Source organism: Apodemus sylvaticus, chromosome 4 (assembly GCF_947179515.1).
Source record: "Apodemus sylvaticus chromosome 4, mApoSyl1.1, whole genome shotgun sequence".
NCBI classification, from domain to species: domain Eukaryota; kingdom Metazoa; phylum Chordata; class Mammalia; order Rodentia; family Muridae; genus Apodemus; species Apodemus sylvaticus.
This window is the reverse complement of record NC_067475.1, coordinates 67,324,488-67,348,007: the sequence shown is the minus strand read 5'-3', so window position 1 is coordinate 67,348,007 and position 23,520 is coordinate 67,324,488. Positions and strand designations below refer to the sequence as shown.

General features: G+C 48.1%; 1 protein-coding gene and 2 long non-coding RNA genes across 5 annotated transcripts; 1 reads left to right on the top strand and 2 right to left on the bottom strand.

The window, feature by feature from the left end:
* Nucleotides 1-367: 367 nt before the first annotated feature.
* LOC127682940 (uncharacterized) lies at nucleotides 368-15,723 on the top strand. 2 transcript variants are annotated; one of them, XR_007977459.1, is made up of 4 exons: nucleotides 368-551; nucleotides 797-933; nucleotides 12,746-12,809; nucleotides 14,812-15,723. It is a non-coding gene; the product is annotated as an uncharacterized LOC127682940 (long non-coding RNA). The 2 variants fall into 2 exon arrangements; XR_007977458.1 differs by lacking the exon at nucleotides 12,746-12,809 and having other exon boundaries at nucleotides 372-551; nucleotides 14,812-15,722.
* LOC127682941 (uncharacterized) lies at nucleotides 923-8,086 on the bottom strand. The gene is made up of 3 exons (XR_007977460.1): nucleotides 7,574-8,086; nucleotides 5,806-5,935; nucleotides 923-1,056 (listed from the first exon to the last, which is right to left on the bottom strand). It is a non-coding gene; the product is annotated as an uncharacterized LOC127682941 (long non-coding RNA).
* Polr3gl (RNA polymerase III subunit GL) lies at nucleotides 9,025-22,651 on the bottom strand. 2 transcript variants are annotated; one of them, XM_052179695.1, is made up of 8 exons: nucleotides 22,549-22,651; nucleotides 12,987-13,154; nucleotides 12,553-12,682; nucleotides 11,800-11,868; nucleotides 11,396-11,452; nucleotides 10,961-11,034; nucleotides 10,742-10,855; nucleotides 9,025-9,502 (listed from the first exon to the last, which is right to left on the bottom strand). In XM_052179695.1, the coding sequence occupies exons 2-8, from the start codon at nucleotides 13,110-13,112 to the stop codon at nucleotides 9,416-9,418; spliced, it is 657 nt and encodes a 218-aa protein (XP_052035655.1). In that variant the 5' UTR covers nucleotides 13,113-13,154; nucleotides 22,549-22,651; the 3' UTR covers nucleotides 9,025-9,415. The 2 variants fall into 2 exon arrangements, with proteins under 2 accessions (XP_052035655.1, XP_052035656.1); XM_052179696.1 differs by lacking the exon at nucleotides 10,742-10,855.
* Nucleotides 22,652-23,520: the final 869 nt, after the last annotated feature.

Genomic DNA, 23,520 nt, shown 5'->3' with positions numbered 1-23,520 from the left:
CTTCTCTATAGGCATGCCATAGTGTCTGTGCATGCATGAGCACGTGCACACACACACACACACACACATACACACACGGTGACGAAGAGGCTGAAGAAATGGCTCAGTGGCTAAGAATACTTGCTGCTTTTCGAGGACCGGATTTAGTTCCCGGCACACACGTCAGGCAGCCCATAAACTCCACCTCCAAGGGATCTGAAGCCTTTTGTGGTCTCTGAGGGCCCATACACATGTGACCTTCACTCACAGAGATACAGACCCATAAACTAAAAGAAAAAAATAGAGAACAAATCTTTTTTAAAAAAATAAAGTGTGGTGAGGGAGGGATGGATCTGGGCGTGGTCAGCGCAGAAACAAGTTCCTTATTCAAAGGAAGAGCAGGCTGGGCACGGAGGCCCAGAAGACAGCGTACTTCCTTCCACACATTGTTCTTTGACCTCTGCAACTGTGTTGTAATGGGATCTTCTAAATTCTTCAATTTACACAATTGTGGGAAAGCTTTCTACCACTTAGTGTGGTAAACCGAAGGCCAGAGAACACAGACACACAACGTAATGAAGAGGCCTCTTTCTTTCCTTCTCTCTCTTTCTCTCTCTCTTTCTTTCTTTCTTTCTTCCTTCCTTCCTTCCTTCCTTCCTTCCTTTCTTTCTTTCTTTTTTTCTCTCTTTCTTTCTTTCTCTTTCTTTCTCTCTCTCTCTCTCTCCCTTCCTTTCTTTCTCTTTTTACATTTCTTTAAAATTTTTTATGTGTATAAGTGTTTGCCTGCATGTATGTATGTGAACTACTTATATGACAGGTGCCTGCAGGGGTCAAAAAGGTCCTGGAACTGGAGTTACAGATGGCTGTGAGTCACCTCCTGAGTGCTGAGAACAGAACCTGGTCCTCTGTAAGACTTCTAGGAGTTCTTCCTGGAGCCCTCACTCCCGTCCTAAGGTACTTTGCTCTTTTCCCAGAGATGGCCTAGCTGGGTAGCCAAGGGTCAGGTCAGCTGGCCCGGATTGTTCTTGTCCTGTGCTGACCGTCCACGGGGCTCGGTCCTTCTAGTCTTTCTTTAGCCTGTTGCATAAAGAGGAAAGAATGAACAAACTCAGTGCACTGGGCTGTTTCTGTGTTCCCACTGCTTGGCCATCTCCAGGCAACAGCGCGTCGGAGTGAGAGGGACAGAGCATGGGGACAGCACTGTGAATCCCATGTGACCTGCACCTCAGGATGTCAAGCGAGGTCCATTCTCTGTCTTTTTTTGTGTGCTGGAACTGCTGAGTGGCCATCTTTAAGTCCACTCAGCAGTCAGTAAGCAGGTTCTTGGAGATGCCTGGCTAGGTGCTTGTCACGGGTATTTTTAACCTCCTGGACAGATGGAGAGACTCCCAGCGTTCCAGTTGCTGGGAGCGGAGGGCAAGTGAAGGGGCTTCCTTTATATGGCGGCAGCTCTTCAGGTGAAAACCCCTCCCGCCGACATGCTCCTCGCGTTGCCCAGACCCAGGGCCAGTGCTTCGTGTCGCTCTTTCTTTCTGCACCCATGGTCTTTCATACTTGCCTCGCCTTCCAGGGCAGAAGCTTAGCTTCCTGTTCCACATTCAAAGTTTTCCCTCCCAAACCTCCATAAATCAGTGGGCGTGTCCTTCTCTCCCTGCCCGGCCTGTAGGAGGGCTACAAGCCCTCCTGCAACCTCATGGTCCGGACCCTACTGTGCCTATTCCTGAGAACAGAATCTAAGACTGAGAAACCCAGGTTTGGGCTTTAGACACCTTAGGAACGTAGAAGAGATGTTTTCTTGTGGAGGTGAGAGATCGAAAATGGGGGCGGCTGCCTAGAAATCTCGGTCTCCGGAGGGAGGGACGGGAGGGGTGGGGAGAGCAGTCAATCAGTGTGTGTGTGTGTGTGTGTGGTGTGTGTGTGTGTGTGTGTGTGTGTGTGTGTGTGTGTGTGTGTGTGTGTGTGCTGAGACAGGGTTCCTCCTGGGTAGCCCTGGCTGTCCTGGAACTCACTCTTTAGACCAACCTGGTCTAGAATTCAGAGACACAGCTTCTGCTTCCCAAGTGCTGTGTGTTTGTGTGTGTGTGTGTGTGTGTGTGCTGAGACAGGGTTCCTCCTGGGTAACACTGGCTGTCCTGGAACTCACTCTTTAGACCAACCTGGTCTAGAATTCAGAGACACAGCTTCTGCTTCCTAAGAGCTGTGATTTTAGGCAATGTGCCACCACCACCCTGCACCTTGGCCTTATTTTTAGACCACACACCTTGCCATCCCCAAACACTTCCCCTCCTCTCCCTCCCTCCATCTCTTTCTGTATCTCAGCACCTCTTCTGATACTTTCTATCCTATTTGTGGTAAGGAAGGAGTCCTCAGCACAGACACTCCAAGTGCTGGGAAGACAGAACTTTGCTGTAGAGTCCCAGTCAAACTATTGTGGGTCGTGGTTCCCTTCCTGTATGCTGATTTTAGCTGAAGTTGACAAAACAGGGCACAACAGAGGAAATGCTAAGTCAGAGGCAGAAGGCTAGCCAAAGCATCTGGCACATGTTTGGAAGCCCCTACAATTTCTTCCTCAAAGTTTGAATTGGTTGTGAACATTTAGACACTAGATTACTGCATTTTAGGGGCCCGGGGTGTGGCATTGCATTCCTGAAATTCCAGTATCTGGAAGCCTGAGGCAAGAAGGTTAACAGTTACCAGCCATAATTGATAATATGACAGACTGTTCCCAGACACTGTTGGAAGAAAGAAAGAAGAGAGAGAGAGAGAGAGAGAGAGAGAGAGAGAGAGAGAGAGAGAGGAAGGAAGGAAGGAAGGAAGAAAGGAAGGAGAGAGGGGGTAGGAAAAAAGGTGAGACAACTTATAAGTAAAAGTACTTGCTACCTGAGTCTGGTGACCTGAGTTCAGTCCCTGGAACCCATGTAAAGATGGGAGGAGTCAACAGAGTGCACAGCTGTCCCTGAGCTCTGTGTGCACACACACTATAGGACAAATGTGCTGCATTTACACCACACCCCAAAATCCAAGGGGGCAGAATTCCTGCACTAGGGAAGCTGAAGCAGGAGGATCAGGATTCAAAGCCATTCTCAGCTGCATAGCAAGTTCCAGGTCAGCCTGGGTTACATAAGACCTTGTCTCATACATACATACATACATACATACATACATACATACATATACATACATACAGATACATACATGCATAAGAGAGACAGACAAACAGACAGACAAGAGAAAAATTATGTGACGCACCGAGGACTTCAAGGATAAGTCTAAAGATCTCTGTTGTATAGCCACCTCTCTTGGCCAGGCCCCCAACATCTCCTGAGAGGTTGTGGAGCCACTGGCACCCTGGGCAGGTGTGAGAGTGCTGGCTTGGGCTGGAAATTGAGACTCAAAACAGGATCCAGGCCAAGTAAGGGAGAGGTGAGCGGCTCAGAGCCGCCAGATCCAATTATGGTCGGGCGGGGGAAAAGTTATCTGGTGCCAGGAGAGAGGCCTGGAGGAGGAGCTCTGTGAAGGGCTGCTTCTCTCTGAGAGAGGGCTTGGCTCTTCCACGGGTCGTCCATCTTTGCTTGCTTACTTCCACCACCGTGGCCTGGGAAAGCATTCACTCGAGGAGACAGTTTCCTCTCAAAATGGTTGCCTCCGAGGTTACAGCAGGGCAAAAGGAAAAAAAAAAAAAAACAACGAGGCTTCTTCCTGTCCAAAGGGGACTTTGGGAGGCATCGCCAGGATAAGAAGGATTTAGACAGCCTTCTTCCCTTCTGGTTTTGTTTGGTTGGTTTTGGTTTTGGTTTTAGAGTGTGTGTGTGTGTGTGTGTGTGTGTGTGTTGAGACAGGGTCTCAATTCTGAGACAGGAATTGAGGGCCCAGGCTGACCTCAATTCCCTCCCTAGTTAAGATGAAGGCAGGCTTTAGCTGATGGATGGGTAGCACAAAATCCTAACTAACCCCAGCACTCAGGAGCCAGAGGCTCTCAAATTTGAGACCAACTAGAGATCCTGTCTCAAAATATCACGAAGAAGGCTGGGAGTGGCTCGGTCAACAAGGTGCTTGCTGCGAAGTTGGGGAGGACCGACTGGTGTCTACTCCCTGCAATCCCAGGTCTGGGGGCATGGAGGCAGACGGGTTGCTGAGGTCAGTGTCCGACCGTCCTAGCTTACTTCACATGCACACAAGGCAGGCCATACAGGAGGAACAGTGCTTTAGGCTGCTTCCAGCCATTCATATTTACAGACACGAATGAGTACATATATGCACACAAACAAACGAAAAACTCACATCAAGATAGGGAAAAACCAAATGTGGTGGCGCACACCTAGAATTATACCACTTTAATTGTTTTTTGTTTTTTTTGGGGGGGTGTTGGTGGTTGTTTTTGTTGGTTTGTTTGTTTTTTCAACAAAGGGTCTCACTATGTAGCCCTGGCTGTCCTGGAATCCACTCTGTAGACCAGGCTGGCCTCTTAACTCACTCAGAGATCCACCTGCCTCTGTCTCCCAAGGACTGGGATTAAAGGCATGAGTTACTGTGCCTGGCAATCCCAGCACTGTGGAAACTGAGGCAGAAGGATTATTCCATGTCTGAGATTAGCCTGCACTGCACAATGAATCCCAGGTCCCTCTGTCTTAAATAAATTAAAACAAATGAACAAACAAACAAAAAAAACAAACAAAAGCCAACCTGAAGCAGTGGTGAATGCCTGGAATCTCAGCACTTGGGAGATTGAGGCAGAAGGATTAGGAGTTTGAATGTTACATGATCAAGTTTAAGGCCAGCCTGAGCTACCGGAGACCCTGTCAGAAATGAACAAAGCCAAACACAAACGTTAGTTTAATTGAATGTTTCCTGGCAGGCACTGTAACTCAGAGTGCTGGGGACAGATGAATTTGGATATGTTCCCCCTCTTTACCATAAATCCCGAGAGGGAGAACCACAGGGCTGTGTCCACTCAAGGGGGCAAGGAGTCTGAGCTGTGGGAAGATCCTGGGATACGAGGCGGTTGAAATAATAAACAGCCACAGACTCTGTGATGATGGAATCCTTAACCCCTCTGGTTGTGCAGTTGGGGTGAGGTCAGTGTGTGCCTACTAACTCCCACTGGGTAGCTATAGCTAAGCAGCTGACAGAAGAGACACATTAAATCCTATTGGATTAGGCGGAGCTTTCTCGGTGATAATACTAGAAACTAGAATTCTGCATTGGGATTTCAAATTTCTATGTTTGTGATTTCCTTGGGGGATATGGGTCTCAGTAGGGGAAAGGTCAGTGGAGAAAAGGTCACACTAGTCTGGCCAGATTACCTAACCGAACTATTCCTGTCTAGCTCAGTTGTCTCCTCCTAGTCCGGCATATTTAAGGACAGATAGGAAGGACCTGTATCTTCAGCCACTTCTTTGGCCAGAACTCTCTGTGGTGTCCTTGATGTGACTCCTGACTTGCAGGTTGTAACCTTGAAGTCTCTGTTACAAGGCTTTCCTGCTTTCTTACTAGTAATTACTGGGGAATTGCTGGTTCCCCGCTACCCTGGCTGCAAAGGTTCTTGGAAACAACTGGCGATGCCTGAGGTATCTTTAGCTTGCCTGGCTGAAAATAAGGTAGGAAGATCAAGGGGATCCGATGACAGCTTGGTGACACAGGGTCACGTATGCCATTTGGAGGACAAAGGTTGGAGTGACCACTCTGGATCAGTTGTACTGCCTCAAAGACAAAAGTGTCATAGAAATCAAGTCATATTTGAACTTTGCTCTGCCTGGACTCCTGCTTTTACTAACTGGTGACCGTGATGGACTGAGCCAATGACTGGCGTCCCAGTACCATTTGTACCTTCACAAGTGGGTCCACTCCAATCCTACTGTGGAACAGGGGTCTCAGGAGACAACACGCCCAGATTCATGCATCAGACATGGAGAAACTGAGGCGTGGAGTCTTGACACAACTTTCCAAGGGTACAAGACTGTGGAGTAAAGAAACCAAGGCTGTGAGATGATGCTTTTTGCCTGAGATGACAATAGCTCCCCTTGGCTTAGCTTCTTGATTCTTTTATTTCTTTTGAGATGGTGTCTCCCATGCCCCAGATTTTCCATATAGCCAAGGGTTATATGCATATGTCTTTATGTGGTTTTAGGGATAGAGTCTAGGACTTTATGTATGCTACACAAGTGCTCTATCTACTGAGCCACACCCCCAGTTCACACCCTGCTGCATTCCTGACCAGCCCACACCCTTCTTTACTTTTAGAGTTCAAACAACCATAAAAGCAAGGTGCAGAAACCATCTCCCTTTTCCTTACGAATCCATGGGTGCCTAACCACTGACAACCTAAACTGCTTGCCGCATCCAGCTCTTTCTGTGGCCCTCCCTCAAAATAAAATAAAATAAAATAGTAAAAAATGAGCCCTTGAGTTTGTTCACAGACTCCCCATTTCACATGTCCCGCCCAAATAGGTGAGGTCTGGGAGGGTAGATGTGGAACTTGGGTCAGGGAGAGTAGATTTCCTGCTGTAAAACCTAGCCTGCAGCCCAGGCAGAGGAGCAATTTAGACAATTAAGAACTGGGGCTGGAGAGATGGCTCAGCAGTTAAGAGCACTGACTGCTCTTCTGAAGGTCCTGAGTTCAATTCCAGCAACCACATGGTGGCTCACAACCATCTCACAATAAGATCTGACTCTCTCTTCTGGAGTGTCTGAAGACAGCTACAGTGTACTTATATATGATAATAAATCTTAAAAAAAAAAAATCTAGCCGGCTTCGGCGTCAGTGTGAGTTCCAGGACAGCCAGGCTACACAGAGAAATCCTGTCTCGGAAAAAACAAAACAAAACCCAAAACTGTTTCTAATAGGTATTATATACCCGGCTGGCAAACACTGACTGTCTAGCTCTGACCCTGTCTGCCGGCCCCAGGCTCCAGCCCCTGCCTGTTCTTGTGGGAAGTTGGGGAAAGGTCAGTGGAAACAGCTCATGCCTCATGCCTGGAACCGATTAGGAATCTGGGGAAGCTGCTGGGTCTCGTGTCACCTCACCAGCTTTGTCCAACAAGGTCACCTGCCAGGGGAGGCAGGAGTCCAGGCAGGGCAGAGTCCAAGAATGGCCTGATGTTTATGCCATTTTGTCTTTGAGGCCGTATGACTGATCCCGAGCGGTCATTCCAACCTTTGTCCTCCTTCCTCCCGCCATGGGAAAAGGGACGTGAGGAGGCGTGAGTGTGGAGAGATGGGCGGGGACTAGCTTCCAGCCGTGCGGCCGCAGGGGAGTACTGACCCCCGCAAGCTGTCCTCTGGGCTCCCCACACAAGCCATTTTGCACCCCCTTGGCCAAATAAATGAAGTGTAAAAAAAACAAAAACCCCGAGTTTCCAGAAGAGCATCAGGTGGCAGTGTCTCTCAACATAGCCTGGATTTTAGTAATGAGGGCTAGGATGGTGTCTCCCCTCCCAGTGTGTGCAGGGGACGAAGTGGGGAAAGACAACAGAAAACGAAACATAACAAAACCGGTCAGGATCTTTGCTTTCCGCTGTTCCCTCCCTAGCCACAGTCACTGCTGTAGAACAGTGGGAAACCCCAGGGACAAGTCCTGCCCCACCCTTCACTCACCTCGGAGAGCTAGAAAAGGAAACACATCAATCATCACAAATTGCTCAATAACTCTGGAATGTTCCTTTCTATTCCTGTTTCCATCTCCGTTTTCTTGGCTGGGCTTCTATCCCAGCGCTTCTAGCACGTTTAAACGAGGCCATTAAGGCGCTTTCCCTCCATGGGGTCGAAGCCCGTCTTCGCCCCATACAGTGGGGTCAGAAATACCTGACCGTGGGTTTCTCTAACCCACGATGCTGTAGGAAATTCAGTCAGCCTGTCTAAAAGTGATTGGGAAGTTTTATTGGACGCTTCTCTCACAGTCCATCTTTAGACTTTAAATGCCCCGTGGTGGCACCCGGTGGTGGCACCCCAGATGTCTATGCAGTTCCCCTTACTCTGTTTTCTATACTGGACACGCAACTTACCCGTGGCTGTGGCATGGCAAGTGCATGCGACCAATCAGCTCGAGGAAGGCTTCCTCAGAGGCCAATCAGCGCCCAGGGAAGTGACCTCACCCACGGGAGCGCTGTGTGGGCGAGGGAGCCTCTCAGAGCAGTGAGTGTCCCTAAATCACTCCCTTCCTCCCCACCCTCCTTACTTCCTGGAAGATAACACCGCCTACCCCCTCTCCTAAGTGGAGTGAGAAAGGCTAACTCAATTCCACAAAGGAAAGAACACACACACACACACACAAAATAAAAATAAAAAAGAAGCTGCAAGCCACACCCCATCTGTCGGTAGAGAACAGTATTTTTAAGGAGATCCCTAAATATGCCTTTCAAAGTAGGCTCTCCAGTTCCTGGAGGAACCATGCTAGCCAAGCCGAAAGCAGTGAGTCACTCCTCTGCTGGCCCCTGGCTTTCTTGACTCTCTGCACAAAAATAGCTGTAATCACTCTTTGTAAATAAGGACGCGATCAAGGTCAAGTGTGAGAAAGGAGAGGGCTGGCTTCCTGGTGAACTCCTGAATATGCAGGCTCGGTCCCCGTGCTGTGGGAGGCCAAAGGCTGGGGTAGTCCACAGGAGAGCCCATGCTTTCCCCAGTGATGCTTTGAGACCCAGATGAGTTCCCGAGTGTCCTCCATGGCCGGGCTGAGAAGTAAGGTCAGGGATCAAGGCGGTGACCTCTCCCCCCCCCCCCAACCCCTGTTCCGCAGAGTCACCCCACAGCAGAGGTTTGACACTGGCAGCACAGGCTTGGGATCTCAGCTTGGGAGGCTGTGATAGATTCAGGCCTATTTAGGCTGCAGGGTTAGTTCAAGGCCAACTTAGGCAACTTAGCAAAAACGCTGTCTAAACATTCTAAAATAAATATATAAAAAGAACTGGGATATGGCTCAGTGATAGAACACTTGCTTAGCATATGTAAGGCTGTAAATGCAGTCCTCTGGAAGGGGGCATGGCGGGATAAGAATGGCTTGGCTGGATGTCCCTTCAGCCTTCCCAGCAGGCATCACTCTGGGCAGAGGGGCAGATACAAACATTTTATTTAAAGGTACAAAACAGGCTTTACTCCCTTGACTGTTTCTACCCGAAGTATTTCCCCAAACGGTTGTTGTGCACAACCCCTAGGGATCACACAGGTCACCTGGATTCTGACTAAATAACTTTTCCTCAACAAAAGTAAGTATTAGTAAGTCTGGTGTGGTGGTGTATCCCTGTAATCTCAAGACTTGGGAGGAGGAAGTGGGGGGCTCAAGAGTTCAAGGCCAGCCTCAGCTACATATTGAGTTCCAGGCCAGCCTGAGATACATGAGATCCTCTCTCAAAAAAACAATAATAAAAACAGGAAAAACCCTAAGTAAATAGGGATATTTAGTTCCTGTATCTTAAATCAAGAACCATCTCTGGGCCCAGGTTTTCAGTATATGGCCTCATCCATATTGTCATCGCTGTCCCCTCCAAAGTCCTCTCCATTGTCAAAATACGACATGATGTAATCAGTTTCCTGAAATGTAAAAAGAAGCAAAGATTGGGAATGATTTCAGAGTTTTCTTCTCTTTTTTTCCAGGCTCTTTCCTCCCAAATACACCAGGTGTGGGGTCCCTACCAGCTGTTACAGATTCATTTTACTTTTTATGTGTATAGGTGTTTTGGCTGCATGCATGTGTATGTTGCTTGCATGCCTGGGACCCTCGGAGGTCAGAAAATGGCATCAGATGGGCGGGAACAGGAGTCACAGGTGTCGCGAGCTGCGGTGGATGCTGGGAGCGGAGCCTGAGTCTCTGAAGAGCGGAGCCTGAGTCTCGGAAGAGCAGCATGTGCTCTTGGCCTTGAGCCATCACTCCAGCTCCATGATATAAAAGTTACAGTTATTGGTTTGCCTGTGTGTGTGTGTGTGTGTGCCCTGGTGTCCACGTGGAAGTCAGGGAACAGCTTGCAGGGGTCAGTTCTTTCCTTCTACTGCGTGGGTTCTAGGGATTGAACCTAGACCATCAGGCTTGGTAGCAAGCCCCCTTTGCCCTCTGAGCCATATCACCCGCCATGTTTTGTGTTTGGAGAATAGGCCAGGGATAGGTGAACTGGAGAAAGACTTCTTCCTTTTGGTGGCACTGAAATTCTCTGAGAATGTCTCCTGTGTAGGTGTTGGGAGGCCAGGACTAGTGAGGTGGCTCAGTACAAAGGCATCTGCTGTCAAGTCAGAGGACCTGTGTCCAATAACCAGACCCCACACGGAGAAAGGAGACCGCCAGCTCCCTCAAGTTGTCTTCTGACCTCCACACATTTGCCATGCCGCATGCAAGCACACACGTGCACATGCACATGCACACTCATGCACACATGTACTACAAGATGGTGGGGGTGTTAAAGGCCTTTGTTGCTCTTGCAGAGGACCCACGTTAGGTTCCAGCACCTACAGCCCACAGCTGCATGTGACTTCTAGTTTCAGGGGTTCAGAGACCCTCCTTAGGCCTCCTGACCAGAACATGCTTGGTAGACAATCATACAGAGTCTTGTATGCCAAGTCTGGAGGTGTCCTCATGTAATCCCAACCGCAGGAAGTAAAGCAGGGGAATTTCTGGGGAGTTCCTGGCCAACCTAGCTTACATAGTGGAGACCCTGTCTCAAAACCAAAACCAAAAATAAAACAACAAAAACCTTGAAAAGAAAATAAGAGTTTGAGCCCACAACTTGTTCCCCAAGGGAGAAAGGAGGGGGAGGGGAGGGGGGAGCAGAGTCCCTTCACCTCCTCATGCTCCTCTTCATCGTACTCCTCCTCCTCCCCCTCTTCCTTCTCCTCCTCTTCTTCTTTCTCTTCATCTTCCTCTGAAGTCACTTCCTCCTCCTTCTTCTCTAGAGTCTCATGTGAGGATGAACAGGAAGAGAAACTCACACTCAGGGAACTCGGGAGAAGTCAGGCTCTGAGGGCCCGGGAGGCCAGCTGTCTATCGCGCTCCCTCCTCACCTCTAGTTTCTGTATCGTCTCCTCCTTATCGTCTGTGCTCTTGGGGGGCCTCTTGGGAAGGAGGATGGTGGTCCCTGTGTGGAGGATCAAAAAGTGAGTCCTTATGAAGCACGTCTCCTAACTAGCTATCTTTCCGGTTTTTAAATTTGATGTGTGTGCGTGCGTGCATGTGTGCGTGTGTGTGACACACACACGCGTGGAGCGTAGAATGAGTTCTTCCAACGTAAGGGTCCTAGGGCATGTGGCGGGTGTCCTTATCAGCAGAGCCATCTCTCCCTCCACCCTAGCTGAGCCTACTCCACCCTCTTGCAGCAAACACGGCACTCTGCTGCCCTCGTGTGGTCTCCGGCAGCAAATGTGGCGGTCTGCTGCCCTCGTGTGGTCATTGCGGCACCGGCGGACTAGACCTCCTCCTCCTGCGGCCGATTCACTCACGCTCCTTCTGTACTTTCCGCACTCGAATCTTGAGCTCGCTGGGTAGTCGCCGCCAATCTGGGAAGAGTGGGAGGGAAAATCAGCAGGACCCCGTCTGGCTGGGGGCTTCAGGGAGCGATGGCTGGTGCTAAGGGGAAGGGGGTGTTTAAAGGGAAGGAAGGGAGGGAGGAAGGGAGGGAGGGAGGGGTTGGTTTGAAGATTTTTCAGAATAAAACTGTAGGCTGGACGCCTCTGGAGAGAGGTGGGCCCTGTTGTTACAAATACAGTTTTCAGGTAGAACCAAAAGTGTTACAGAGCACACCTAAGACTCTAGTTTTTAGATGTTGCACAGGAAAGGGAGGGTGATGCGTTGAGGCCCCTAAAGAATCTGGAAGAAGAGCATTTGGAGAGGGCCAGTCACTTACCAGGGTTCCAATCGATGGCATTGTCAATCGGCCCGGACATCTGATACTTGTCTGAGTAACGTTCCACATCTGGGAGTCAGAGCCCACGAGTCAGAGTTTTATCCTTAGAACATCTGTTCCTAAGGGTCTCCCCGTCTTATCTATCAGTTGCCTTGCTTTAACCGGAGCCCAGAGCCTCCAGCTTGGGTGGAGGCCTGGCCTGGCCTCCCCTCCAATCTGCCTTTCTGCTACTCTTGTCTTCGTCCAGAGTTCTCTCCTGAGAGGCAGTGTGCTCAACTGGATGGGGCACACTGGGATAAACACCGGGCTCAGTCTTCTGTCTCCCGCCCACTAACTGGGTTAGCTGAGCCCCCGGCTCCCAGGGACTCAGCCGAAAAGCATCAACTGTCACCGAGGGCAAATATCCATCCTCCCAAGCCTGCCAGCAACCCTGCCCTCTCCAGTCTCCTGCTCTCACTAGCGAAGGGGAGAAGGCGTTGCAAGGTCAGGTGCTGAGAGGCCCAGCATCAAGGTCTCTCCAACTAAAGAATGGGAAATTCATTTGCACCCCACTCCCCCATTTGAACTAAGATGCTTTAATGTCCCACTAGGCCCCAAATTAAGGTGCAATTCAAATCCCGAATAAGGCGATGCATTTCAGACACGGAAGGGACATTTAATGCTCTCTCCATTAGACAGTAAACTTCCTAAGCCTCTCTGGTGGGCACTGCCTATGGAAGAAGGCCCTCGACAGACACGAGCCCTTCCACTGACCTCTCTTGGGGACGGCTGGCCGGATGAAATAGGGGAGCTGCCTCATGGCCCCACGCAGCTCCTGCTTCAGAGCCAGGACATACTCCCCCTCCTCTCCTGCGGGCAGAGGCACGGGGTGGAACTCCAAGGGCTGAGGAAACACAGCGGTTAGTCAGGAGCGCTGCAGGGAAACCTTAAAGGGCCTTTCCCCCAGGTCGAGTCCAGCGTTCTCAGTAAGGCCAGAAGATGGAGAGCAATTTGAGAGCTGGAGAGTGGAGGTATGAAGAGTGAGGACAAACACTTTCGTGCCTGGAAACCCCTCCCCGGGGGTGACTATAGACAGACTCAAGGTGGTGATGACTCCTGCTGGGCCAGCAGGATTCTGTGCTCACGTGGGCTCCGTGGGGCTGGGGGGGGGGCACAGGGGAGGCTTAGGAAGGGAAGGAGACACTCACAGGGAAGAGCGGAGAGGGTTGGAGAGTGGGTGGGGGCAAAGCGTCACCCTTCCCAATGCCCACAGCCTCCATGTTGAAGGTCAGCTGGCCTCGGCCACGCCCCCGGCCCCCACCCCGGCTGGTCATGGTGGAGGGGGCCTGGATACGTAGAGATCCAGTGAGAAAAACCTAATAAAGACAAAAACAAAGAGGTAAAGGAGTATACTAGAAGAGACGTGAAGCCAAGAAGCTGTGTACCCGGGTTCAAACCCAGGGCTTTCCTCATGCTGGCCAAGTACTCTCTCTACCTTTGGGCTACACTCCAAATCCTGTTTTCTGTGACAGTTAAAAAAGTTAATGTGCTGGGCTGTGTAGGCATGCCTTTAGTTTCAGCACTTAGGAGGCAGAGGAAGGCATTACTTTTGAGTTTGAGGCCAGCCTGGTCTACAGAATGAATTTCAGGACATCCAAGGTTATGCAGAGAAACCTTGTTGAAAAAAAAAAAAACAAAATAAATAAAAAATATACTTAAATAAATAAATAAATAAATAAAACGTAAAGCTAGGAGTGACACCACAAACCTGTAATCCCAGCCCTGTACTTGACAGGAGGATTATCAGTTTGTGGCTAGCCTGGTCTACATAGAGTTCTAGGCCACTGAGGGATGAATAGCAAGATCATGTCTCAAAATAAAGAAAGCCGGAGAGATTGCTCAGTGGTTAAGATGTGCATTGCTTTTGCAGAGGAATGGAGTTTAGTTCCCAGTACTTGTGTCTGCTGTCTCACACCGTTTGTAAACCCAGCTCCAGAGAATCTAACACTCCTCTGGCCTCCCTGGACATCTACACTTACATGCACACACTTTTAAAACCTTTTTAAAATATATGTTTTAAACACGGTTTGGAGAGATGGCTTGATGGTTGAAGCATTCTGTGCTCGTGCAGAGGACTGGGTCTGCTCCACAGCTCATCTAAGGCAGCTGCCGTTGCCGTGACTCTACTTCCGGGAGGTCCGGTGCCTGTCGCAGGCTCCACACACATTTTACACAAGTGGTATACATTCAAACAAGTAAAAGTAAATAATATTTTAAAATACTAAAACAATTCAGCCAGAGAGCTGTCTCAGTGGTTGGGCACTGCTCTTCCAGATGCAGATGACGTGGTTTGATTCCCAGCACTCACACAGGGTGACTTTACTGTAACTCCAGCTTGGGGTCCAAGGCCTTTGGCCTTCAAGGACACCTGAATTCAAGTGTATACACAGAGATATACACTAACCCATAATTAAACAAAGACTAATCTGTTTATTTTTTGAGATCTTTATTTATTTTTACTTTATGTGTATGGGTGTTTTGCAGGCAGATAGACACACATCATTTGAATGCAGTGCCCATGAAGACCAGAAGAGGGCACTGCTTCTCCCGAAACTGGAGCTACAGATGGTTGTTAGCAGCCTGATGCAGGTGCTGGGACCAAACCTGGATCCTCTAGAAGAGCTGTCAGTGCTCTCAATCACAGAACCATTACTTTAGTTCCCAATAAAGTAAAATAATATTAGATTATCATCCCAAAGTACAAAGTAAATGCCCAGGAGTCCATCATAATATAAATGACAAGGAAATGACAAATGCTCATGCAGAATTCTAAATAAACCAAGCGTGTAGATAGTCATGCTAACAGGAAAGGATCATACTTCCTGGTTCATAAGAATGGGGGAATCAGAGATCTGCCTGCCTCTGCCTCCCAAGTGCTGGGATTAAAGGCGTGCGTCACCGCCGCCCAGCTTGTAATATGTATTCTTAACATGCACTGACACATTTATTTCCTTTCTTATTTTGTTCATTCAGGATCTCCAGTAGCCCAGTAGACCGAAACTAACTATGCAGCAGACAATGACGGTGACCTTTCGATCTGTCTGCCTCTTCTCTGGAGGTGCTGGGACTGCAGGGTGTGTGCCTCCTTCCGTCTCTCTCCCTTCCTTTCATCCTTCCTTGACGAGGTCTCATTATGTAGCCCAGGCTATCCTTGAACACTGTTTTTTTTCCCATCTCAGCTTCCAAGTACCTGTCCCAGATCCAAAATGATGCTTGTACCTCTATGGTCATCATGCCCAAACCTCCTAAGTCCAGATTAGTCCCAGAAGAACCAGAGCTTCTGACAGAGGGATAGCCTGCAGCATGCCTGGTCAGTTAGTTCTCTTCAAAACTGTCAGGGCCCAGAGGAGCCTAAGGAGACAAACGTGTTGTGGTGTCTCGGATGGGATCATGATACGTGAAGAGACCATTATATCAAAAGTGAAGAAATCTGAGTGCAATATGAACCTTGAAAAATAATAATAATATATCACTAGTGGTTCATTAATTGTAACAAATAAATTAGAGTAATATACAGCATTAATAAAAGGGGAGCAGTGTGCCAGGGATACGTGGGAACTCTCGGGATTATCTGCTCAGTCTTTCTGTAAATCTATTTTTCAAAAAATTTGTCCCATTATTTTGGTCACTAAACTACATGCCCAGCTCTGTAACGTGGTTTTCTTTCAGACGATGGGCCTTCATGATTGTTTCTTATCTTCCTGTTTGTGTATTAATTTTTCCTATAATATATGAATACTTCTTTTATAATAAGATAAAATTATTAGGTAGGCAGTGTGACTTGAGTCTGTAATCCCAGCACCTGCAGGGCTGAGGAAAGAGAACAGCCAAGCCGAGGAATCTAGGGTTAGCCTGGGCTACACAGAAAGTTCTACATATATGATCCCCCCCCCCCCCCCCCGCCTCTACCTCCTAAGTTCTAAGATTATAGGTATATGCCAACACGACCAGCCACTAAATAAAATGATTGATTTAAAATTTTAACTAGGGATCCAATGACATGTCTCAGCAAGCAGAGGCCTTTGGGCATGCACGCTGACAACCTGTGCTTGATCCATGGAAGTGATGGGAAACAAAGAGGGGAGAGTCACTGAGCGTTTGGAGGCTAACCAGCCGGACATTCACTGTTCAGCAGTTAGAGACCCTTGCCTCAATAAGGTAGGTGAGGTGTGTAGCTGAAGACGGCTCCAGTGTACTCACATAAATAACATAAATAAAACAGAAGAGAGAGAGAGAGAGAGAGAGAGAGAGAGAGAGAGAGAGAGAGAGAGAGAGATTGAGAATCCATTGGGCATGGATTAGGCGAGGCTACATAGTGAGTTCCAGGCCAATTTGGGCAACATGGTTCCTGGCTCAAAACACTGAAACCAACTAGCCAGCCAGCCAGCCAACCAACCAACCAGCCAGCCAGCCAACCAACCAACCAGCCAGCCAGCCAGCCAGCCAGCCAGTCAACCAACCAACCAGTCAGTCAACCAACCAACCAGCCAGCCAGTCAATCAACCAACCAACCAACCAACCAACCAACCAAACAAACAAACAAACAAACAATCAGCCAGCTAGCCAGCCAGTCAACCAACCAACCAACCAACCAGTCAGTCAACCAACTAACCAACCAACCAACCAGCCAGCCAGCCAGCCAGTTAACCAACCAACCATCCATACAGCCAGTTAACCAACCAACCAACCAACCAACCAACCAGCCAGCCAGCCAGCCAGCCAACCAAAAAGTCCCAGTTCTGTCATTTCCTAGCTACATAAACTTTGGTTCCTTCTTTGTCTGTAAAATGGGAGTAATAATAAACCTAAGGTCTTAGTTACTTTTAAGTTCCTTCCCAGAGACACCATGATCAGGGTGACTCATAGAAGAGCCTTTATTGGGGGTTTGCAGTTCCAGGGGGTGAGCCTGTGACCATCATGGCAGGGGTGGCAGCAGGCAGGCACTGCACAGGAGTGTAGCTAAGAACTCACACCTTATCCACAGGCATGAGGCAGAGAGAGCGCTAGCTAACCGGGATTAATGAGAGCTTTTGAGACCCCAAAGCCCACCCCCAATGACAGACCTCCTGCAACAAGGTCACACACCCCTATTCTTCCCAAACAGTTCCACCAACTGGGGACAAAGTACCCAAATATATGAGTCTCTGGGGGTCATGCTCATTCAAACGACCACAGCAACCCTGAACGCTGTGGATAAGGCTATGAGTGAAATGGACAAAACTAAACAATAACAAAACGTTTCCTGTGCACCCTGGTTCCTCCTGCATGGAGTTTATATTCTGGGGGACTCATCAGCTTACAAATTAAGAGTATGGGTGCGGCCCCTAGAGGAGACTGACCAGTAGAGGGCACTCTAATGCTCTATTTCTAGTAATGTAGGAAATCAGTTCTATGTCACAACTCTTAGAGATCTACATGGAAGCAAACCATCCCGTTCCCCCAGGAGAACTGATAGCTGGAGATGAGGCTCCAGATAGAGTCCTTCCCCAGGAGGTGCAAGGCCTCAGCACCAACCCCCAACACTAGAGGGAAAAAACAGCAAGTCAGATGGACATGTGCAACATGCCTGTAATTTCAGCTCCAGAAAAACTGAGACAGGGGGATTGCAAACTCTAGACAAGCCTAGGCTACACAGTAAGATATTGTCTGCCAACAAAAAACAAAAAACAAAACAAACAAAAAAACACAAATAAAACAAATAGGAAAAAAAAAAGGACGAAGTCTGGACATGGCGTCCAGCGACTTTAATCCTAGCACTTGTGGCAAAGGCAGGCATGTCTCTGTGAGTTCAAAGCCAGCCTTGTCTGCATACAGCTACATAGGAAGACCCTGACTCAAAACAGACAGACGGCGACAATAACAAATGACAAAGAATAGGAACAGAAAATTGACAAAAGAATGGTCAATAAAGCCACTTTAAAATATTTATGTATGTATGTATTTATTTATTTGAGACAGGCTCTCTACATAGTGCTGGCTGTCCTAGAACTCACTATATAGACCAGGTTTGCCTCAAACTTGGAGATCTGCCTGCCTCTGCCTCTCAAGTGCTAGAATCAAAACCATATCTGGTCTCTTTCTTTCAAAATTTATATTTATTTTAGTTATGAATTATGTGCATTGTGTGTTTGTGGGTACGTGCATGTGGTGCCTGTGGAGCCTAAGGTCGGATTCCCCTGTAGCTGGAGTCGCAGGTGGCTGCTGGGAAATAAAAGTGACAACAGTATAAGTACACTCGCCTAATCGCTGAGCCCTCATTCTAGTCTCTGTGTTAAAAGCCATAACTGTATGTATGTTACAGGCCTTTGACCCTGTTTCCAGTTAGGCTGTGGCTTAGCTCTTACATACCCTTAATCCCTCTGACTGGAATACAGCCACAACTTTAGTACTCACCTTTAATCCCAAACAATGAAGGTAAAGTTAGTTTGTAGAGGGAAGCAGCTATGTTTGAAAGTAACAGCTAACTGAGTGGCAGACAAGGAGAAACCGGAGAAAGATTTGACAGAATAGGATATTCCCAACCAAGAAGAAAGGAAAGGGGAGCGACTTCAGGGATAGACAGACAGCACAGGAGAAGAGAGTCGGTGCAGGAACACAGTGGAGTCCGTGGAGAGCCGTGCAGCAGAGTTGGGAGGGAGCGTGGACAGCGGAGAGGGAGGAGGAGGCAGTCTTACCAGGAGAGTTTTACAGAGACACATCGAAGAGAGAACAAGCTCGACACAGGTAAAGACAGAACCAGCAAGAGAATGAGAAGGAGCCAGAGCTTAGAAAAGATTGCTGGAGTTAGTTAGAAGCCAAGCAGAGCAATTCAGAGGCAGGGAGAAAAAACAGACTGAATCAGTCAGTTGGGAGAGGAGTTTGAGCCAGAATGAACCAGTCAACCAGAGTTCAGAAAGAACAAGAAAGGATGAAATTATTCAGTAGCAGGCCTCAGAGGCTGAAAACATTCTAGGCCTAAATAAGATTGTATAGAGGCTAGAAGCCTCCAGGACTAGGCCTGGGCTAGTCAGACAGAAGCAGTACACCTCTGAGACAACAGTTATTCAGGTGAGTAAAAGTTACTTTTACGAGTGTATGTGTGTGTGTATTCATTCATGTGCGTGTGCTTGACGTTTGTGGAGGTCAGAGGACAACTTTGGGTTGGCCTTCACCTCCTGTGAGCTCTTCCTTGTGGGCCACAGCTGGCCCGAGAGCTTCTCTACCATTCCCTCCCCCTCCCATCTCACCATAGCAGTGCTGGTATTACAGCTCAGCCGCCATGTCTGCCCTGCCTTCACATAGGATCCATGGAAATGACCCAGGGTTTATGGACTGAGCAATCTCCCTGGCCTGATAAAACCATTTTTCTACCTAATAAGGAACTAGAAAAAAGTATAATAATAATAATAATAATAATAATAATCAGGCTGAAGTGAAATTTTCTTCAGATGGACATTGGCTGTGCTAGGGAGCTTGGGAAAATGGCTCCAGCAGCTGGGCCTGTGGGAGGGCCTAGTTCACTGTGGGGGGATCAGGGAGGTGAGAACGGGGTGGGGGTGAGGACAGGGGTGGGGTGCCCACTGAGCAGGGGGTCTGGAGCTGTCTGGAAAAGAAGCTGAGGAAGATAAAGCAAGCAGCTCTCCTCCATGGCCTCTGCTTCCTTTATCAAAGACTGACTGGGAAGTGGGAGCCGAGCCCACGCTTTCCTCCTTTCCTTCCCCGGGCGGGCGTTCGGTCCTAGCGTTTCACTATAACCACAGGAAGCGTCTGAAACAAGCACACCTCCATGGGAAGACTAAACAATTTCTTGAAGTTTTTTAGTGTTTTTATTCTTAATCCTACTGTTAAAATCTGTCCTAAATAGTCACATATTCTGCAATAAAAGTATCACAATGCTTGTTAAAGAGCTATTTATGGCAGCAAAAGTTCTGAAATAACTCGATGTGGTGACTCACACCTACAGTATGAGCCCCCAAGGAGGCTAAGGCAGAAAGTGGTCAGCCTGCGGTATCTATGGAGTTCCAGGCCAGCCTGGGCTACATAGCGAAGCCTTGTTTTAAACAACAACAAATTCTGAAATGACATAAATGGTCTAATAATACACGATAAAAAACACAAACAAACAAAAAAAAATAGCCAGGCTGTGGGCTCTTTATCCCAGCACTCAGGAGGCTGAAGCAGGCAGAAATCTAGAGTTCTACGCCAACCTGTTCTACAGAGCTGCCAGTTCCAGGACAGCCAAGGCTACAGAGAAATCCTGTCTTGAAAAACCAAAACAAACAAACAAACAAACAAACAAAACCACCACCAACAAAACCAACAACATAAAAAAACCCCAAACAAACCATTTTCAAGGCAGGAGGTTGATAACGTGGAGCGTTTAGGGGTGAGGGAGAATACAATATAAAGCATATTTACCTGTTGTTGTTTTTTAATGTTTTCATTCTTGGTATAAAATTGAATTTATTGTGTGGCTCTATTTACTTATAAAACACAAAGTTATACATATATACAGAATAAACTGAGAGTACACATGTCAAAATACTAGTATCGGGGGCAGGCGAGATGGCTCTGCAGATAAAGTGGGTGCCAGTCCAAGAACCTGAGTTCCGTCTCTGGAACCATGTAAGGTGAAAGGGAGACACAACCTTACAAAGTTGTCCCCTGTCACCAACATGTGTGCTGTGGCACCAGTGTACACGTACATAAAATAACAATAAAGCTTAAAATCGTAGAGTACTAATTGCAATCACTATTACGTCAGGGCTATGAAGTAATGCACACTTGTATCACTATGTGTTTGAAAGTGGTATAGAATAAATGTACATCCTACAATTAACAAGGAAAAAGGATGTTTGTTTTCAAGGATGCAGGGGAGGCCTGGAGAGATGGCTCAGTAGTTAAGGGCACTGGCTTCTCTTCCAGAGGATAGGGATTCCATTCTCCAGGACCCACAGTGACTCTGTGACTCGGAGCTGTCTGTACCCTGCCAACACCCTTTTCTGCCTTCTGAGGGTTTTAAGCACACAAGTGGCACACAGACCACATGCAGACAAAACATCCACACACATAAGAAGAATCAGAGGACTGGGGGGGTCCTATAGCTCAGTGGCAGAACCCCTGATCAGCAATGCATGAGGTCCTCAAATCAATCCCCAGTTAAAAAAAACAGGCAACTCCCTTCCCCCCCAGAAAACAACAGCACATTGGCTTAGCAGAAAGCCTTGGGCCACGCTTGTCATTCAGAAGTTTAAATTCATCTTTGGCTCCATGGTGAGTTTGGGGCAGCCTGCAGAATACACTTCATTCCTCTGACCTCCACATATGCACCATGGCCCACTGATAATAAGTTTAAGCTGAATAAATACAAAGAAAAACATTAAATAGTGGACCGACCTGAAAAGAGCTAGGGAGTTCCCTTACTAAATATGCTGGCTCAGGAGTAGGGGCGTCCTTCAGGGGCAGAATTAGTGCTTAGCATTTGTAAGACCAGATTCACGCTTCTCAATTTAAAAGAAAAATGTTTATTTGGGGTGTAGTGGTCCAGGCCTGTTATCCCAGGAAGGCTGAAGCAGGAGGATCACAAGCTGGAGGCCAGCTTGTTTGCCCTGCATAGAAAGAACCTGTCTCAAAAACATTTTCCCACATACTAAGTAACAATTTATTGAATAGATGTTATCAGAGGGTTCACTGAGCTCCCCATTGTCTAGCATCGTGTCTGGTATATAGTAGGTGCTCAGTAAATATCTGTCGTTTGAATGTGTGTCTACAGACTCTGAGTCATAAAGACTCCCTTCCGGTTCTTTTTGTTGTTTTCCTTCTCTGGTCTGAGAATAACTATAAAACATTAATGCAATAAAGCACCAATTTAAAGGCCCTTAATTATATGCTTTGTTGTCTTTTATTGTTCCTTAATTGTATTAGTTTAAATTTGTCCTCCTTGACAAGAGCACTGGTTGCCACAAATCAATTCCATTCGATTAACGCTTATTGAACACAATGTATTAAGTACCACAATCTGTCCCATCAAACCTTCCGTTCACAGACTAGAAACATCAAAAGAGAACATGTAATCCTAGGAGACTGTGGCAGGTGGACCGCAAATTGCAGGACTGTATGGGCTACAGAGCAAGAGTCTGCTAAGCAAAAGGATGGGAGGGAGGGAGGGGAAAGTGAGCCTCAGGAGATGGTATATAGGAAACAGACTGACTACCTCAACTTGTCCTCTGACCTCCTTGTGCAAGCAATGGCGCGCACGCCACACCCCCCAATAATAAATGTGATTTAAAAATTAAAGAGATTCCAATAGTGATAATCAGGCATTGTCAGACTAGGGATCAATAAATTCTTCAAGGCGGTCTAGGAAAGTGGTGGGTAGAGTAGCCGGTCAGTTGACTTGATAGGTATTAAGAATCGGTCAGGCTCTTGACAGGGGGCTAATGTTATGTTAATGTTAGATCCGGGAGAAGCTGATATCATAGAAGAGTCTGAGCTACCAGAATGAGCCTTCCTCTCCTGCTTTAATATCTGTCCCCAGGCACGACAGCAAGCCCGGTCTCCGGTGTACAGTCAAGACAGCAGTGAGATCCCGGGGAGAAAGGGGAGGGATTCAGAAGGGGGCTGATCCAAGAGGCTGACAGAAAGCCTAACCTACGCTGTTGTCTGCGCCGAGGGACTAATTCGGGAAGTACCGAACCAAACCGGGTCAGAGCCACCAGGTCGAAACCTTACCTGCCGTCCCTCCCCCACTCGGGGCCCACGCAGCCGCCAACTTGAAATTTGCTTTTCTTCTTTCAGCCCGTGTTCTAGGCCCGCCTCCCCGACCTCTCCATTGGTGGGTTTTGCTGGCCAATCGACGGGAGCGGAGGCGTGAGAGGCGGGGAGGGGGAGGGAGAGAGCCTAACCGGAACTGAGGCTTGGGAAGTGGGGCGCGCGGAGACCTGGGGCTGCAGAATTCACCTCTTCAGCCCCGACAGAACAGACTCTGCAGGGCAGGAGTCGGCTAGGTTGACCTCCTACTCAGAGCTCATCCAGAACCGCTGCTGGGAAATGTAGACCTGGGTTAGAGAGACCAGCTGTCAACTGTTAACATGGTGCCTGCTGGAGTTCCCAGAACCCTCCCGCCTGACTCCAGCGCCCTCTTCTGGTTAAGGACATATCACACACACACACACACACACACACACACACACACACACACACACACACACACACACACACACACACACACACACACACACACACACACACACACACACACACACACACACACACACACACACACACACACTCTATTAATCTTCCTCAGTCTCCAGCACTACCAATAAATAATCTTTAAATGATTTTTTTTCTAAAGGCAGGGTCTGGCTACCCAGTCTAGGCTAGCCTTGAACTCTTGATATTCTTTTTTTTTTCTTTTTTCCCGAGACAGGGTTTCTCTGTGTAGCCCTGGCTGTCCTGGAACTCATTCTGTAGACCAGGCTGGCCTCGAACTCAGAAATCTGCCTGCCTCTGCCTATTACAGGCTTGTGCCACCACTGCCCAGCTAACTCTTGATATTCTTGACTCTGGTACCAAGCTCAGGCCCCAAATGCCCCATCCTGTAGATTGTTGCTGTGTCTGAGAAGTCGGGGAGGGAGGGGCGCTTGGGATCAGAGAAGATGGCAGGAGCCCAGTGGGTTATTTTCCCTCCTGCATGTTCCA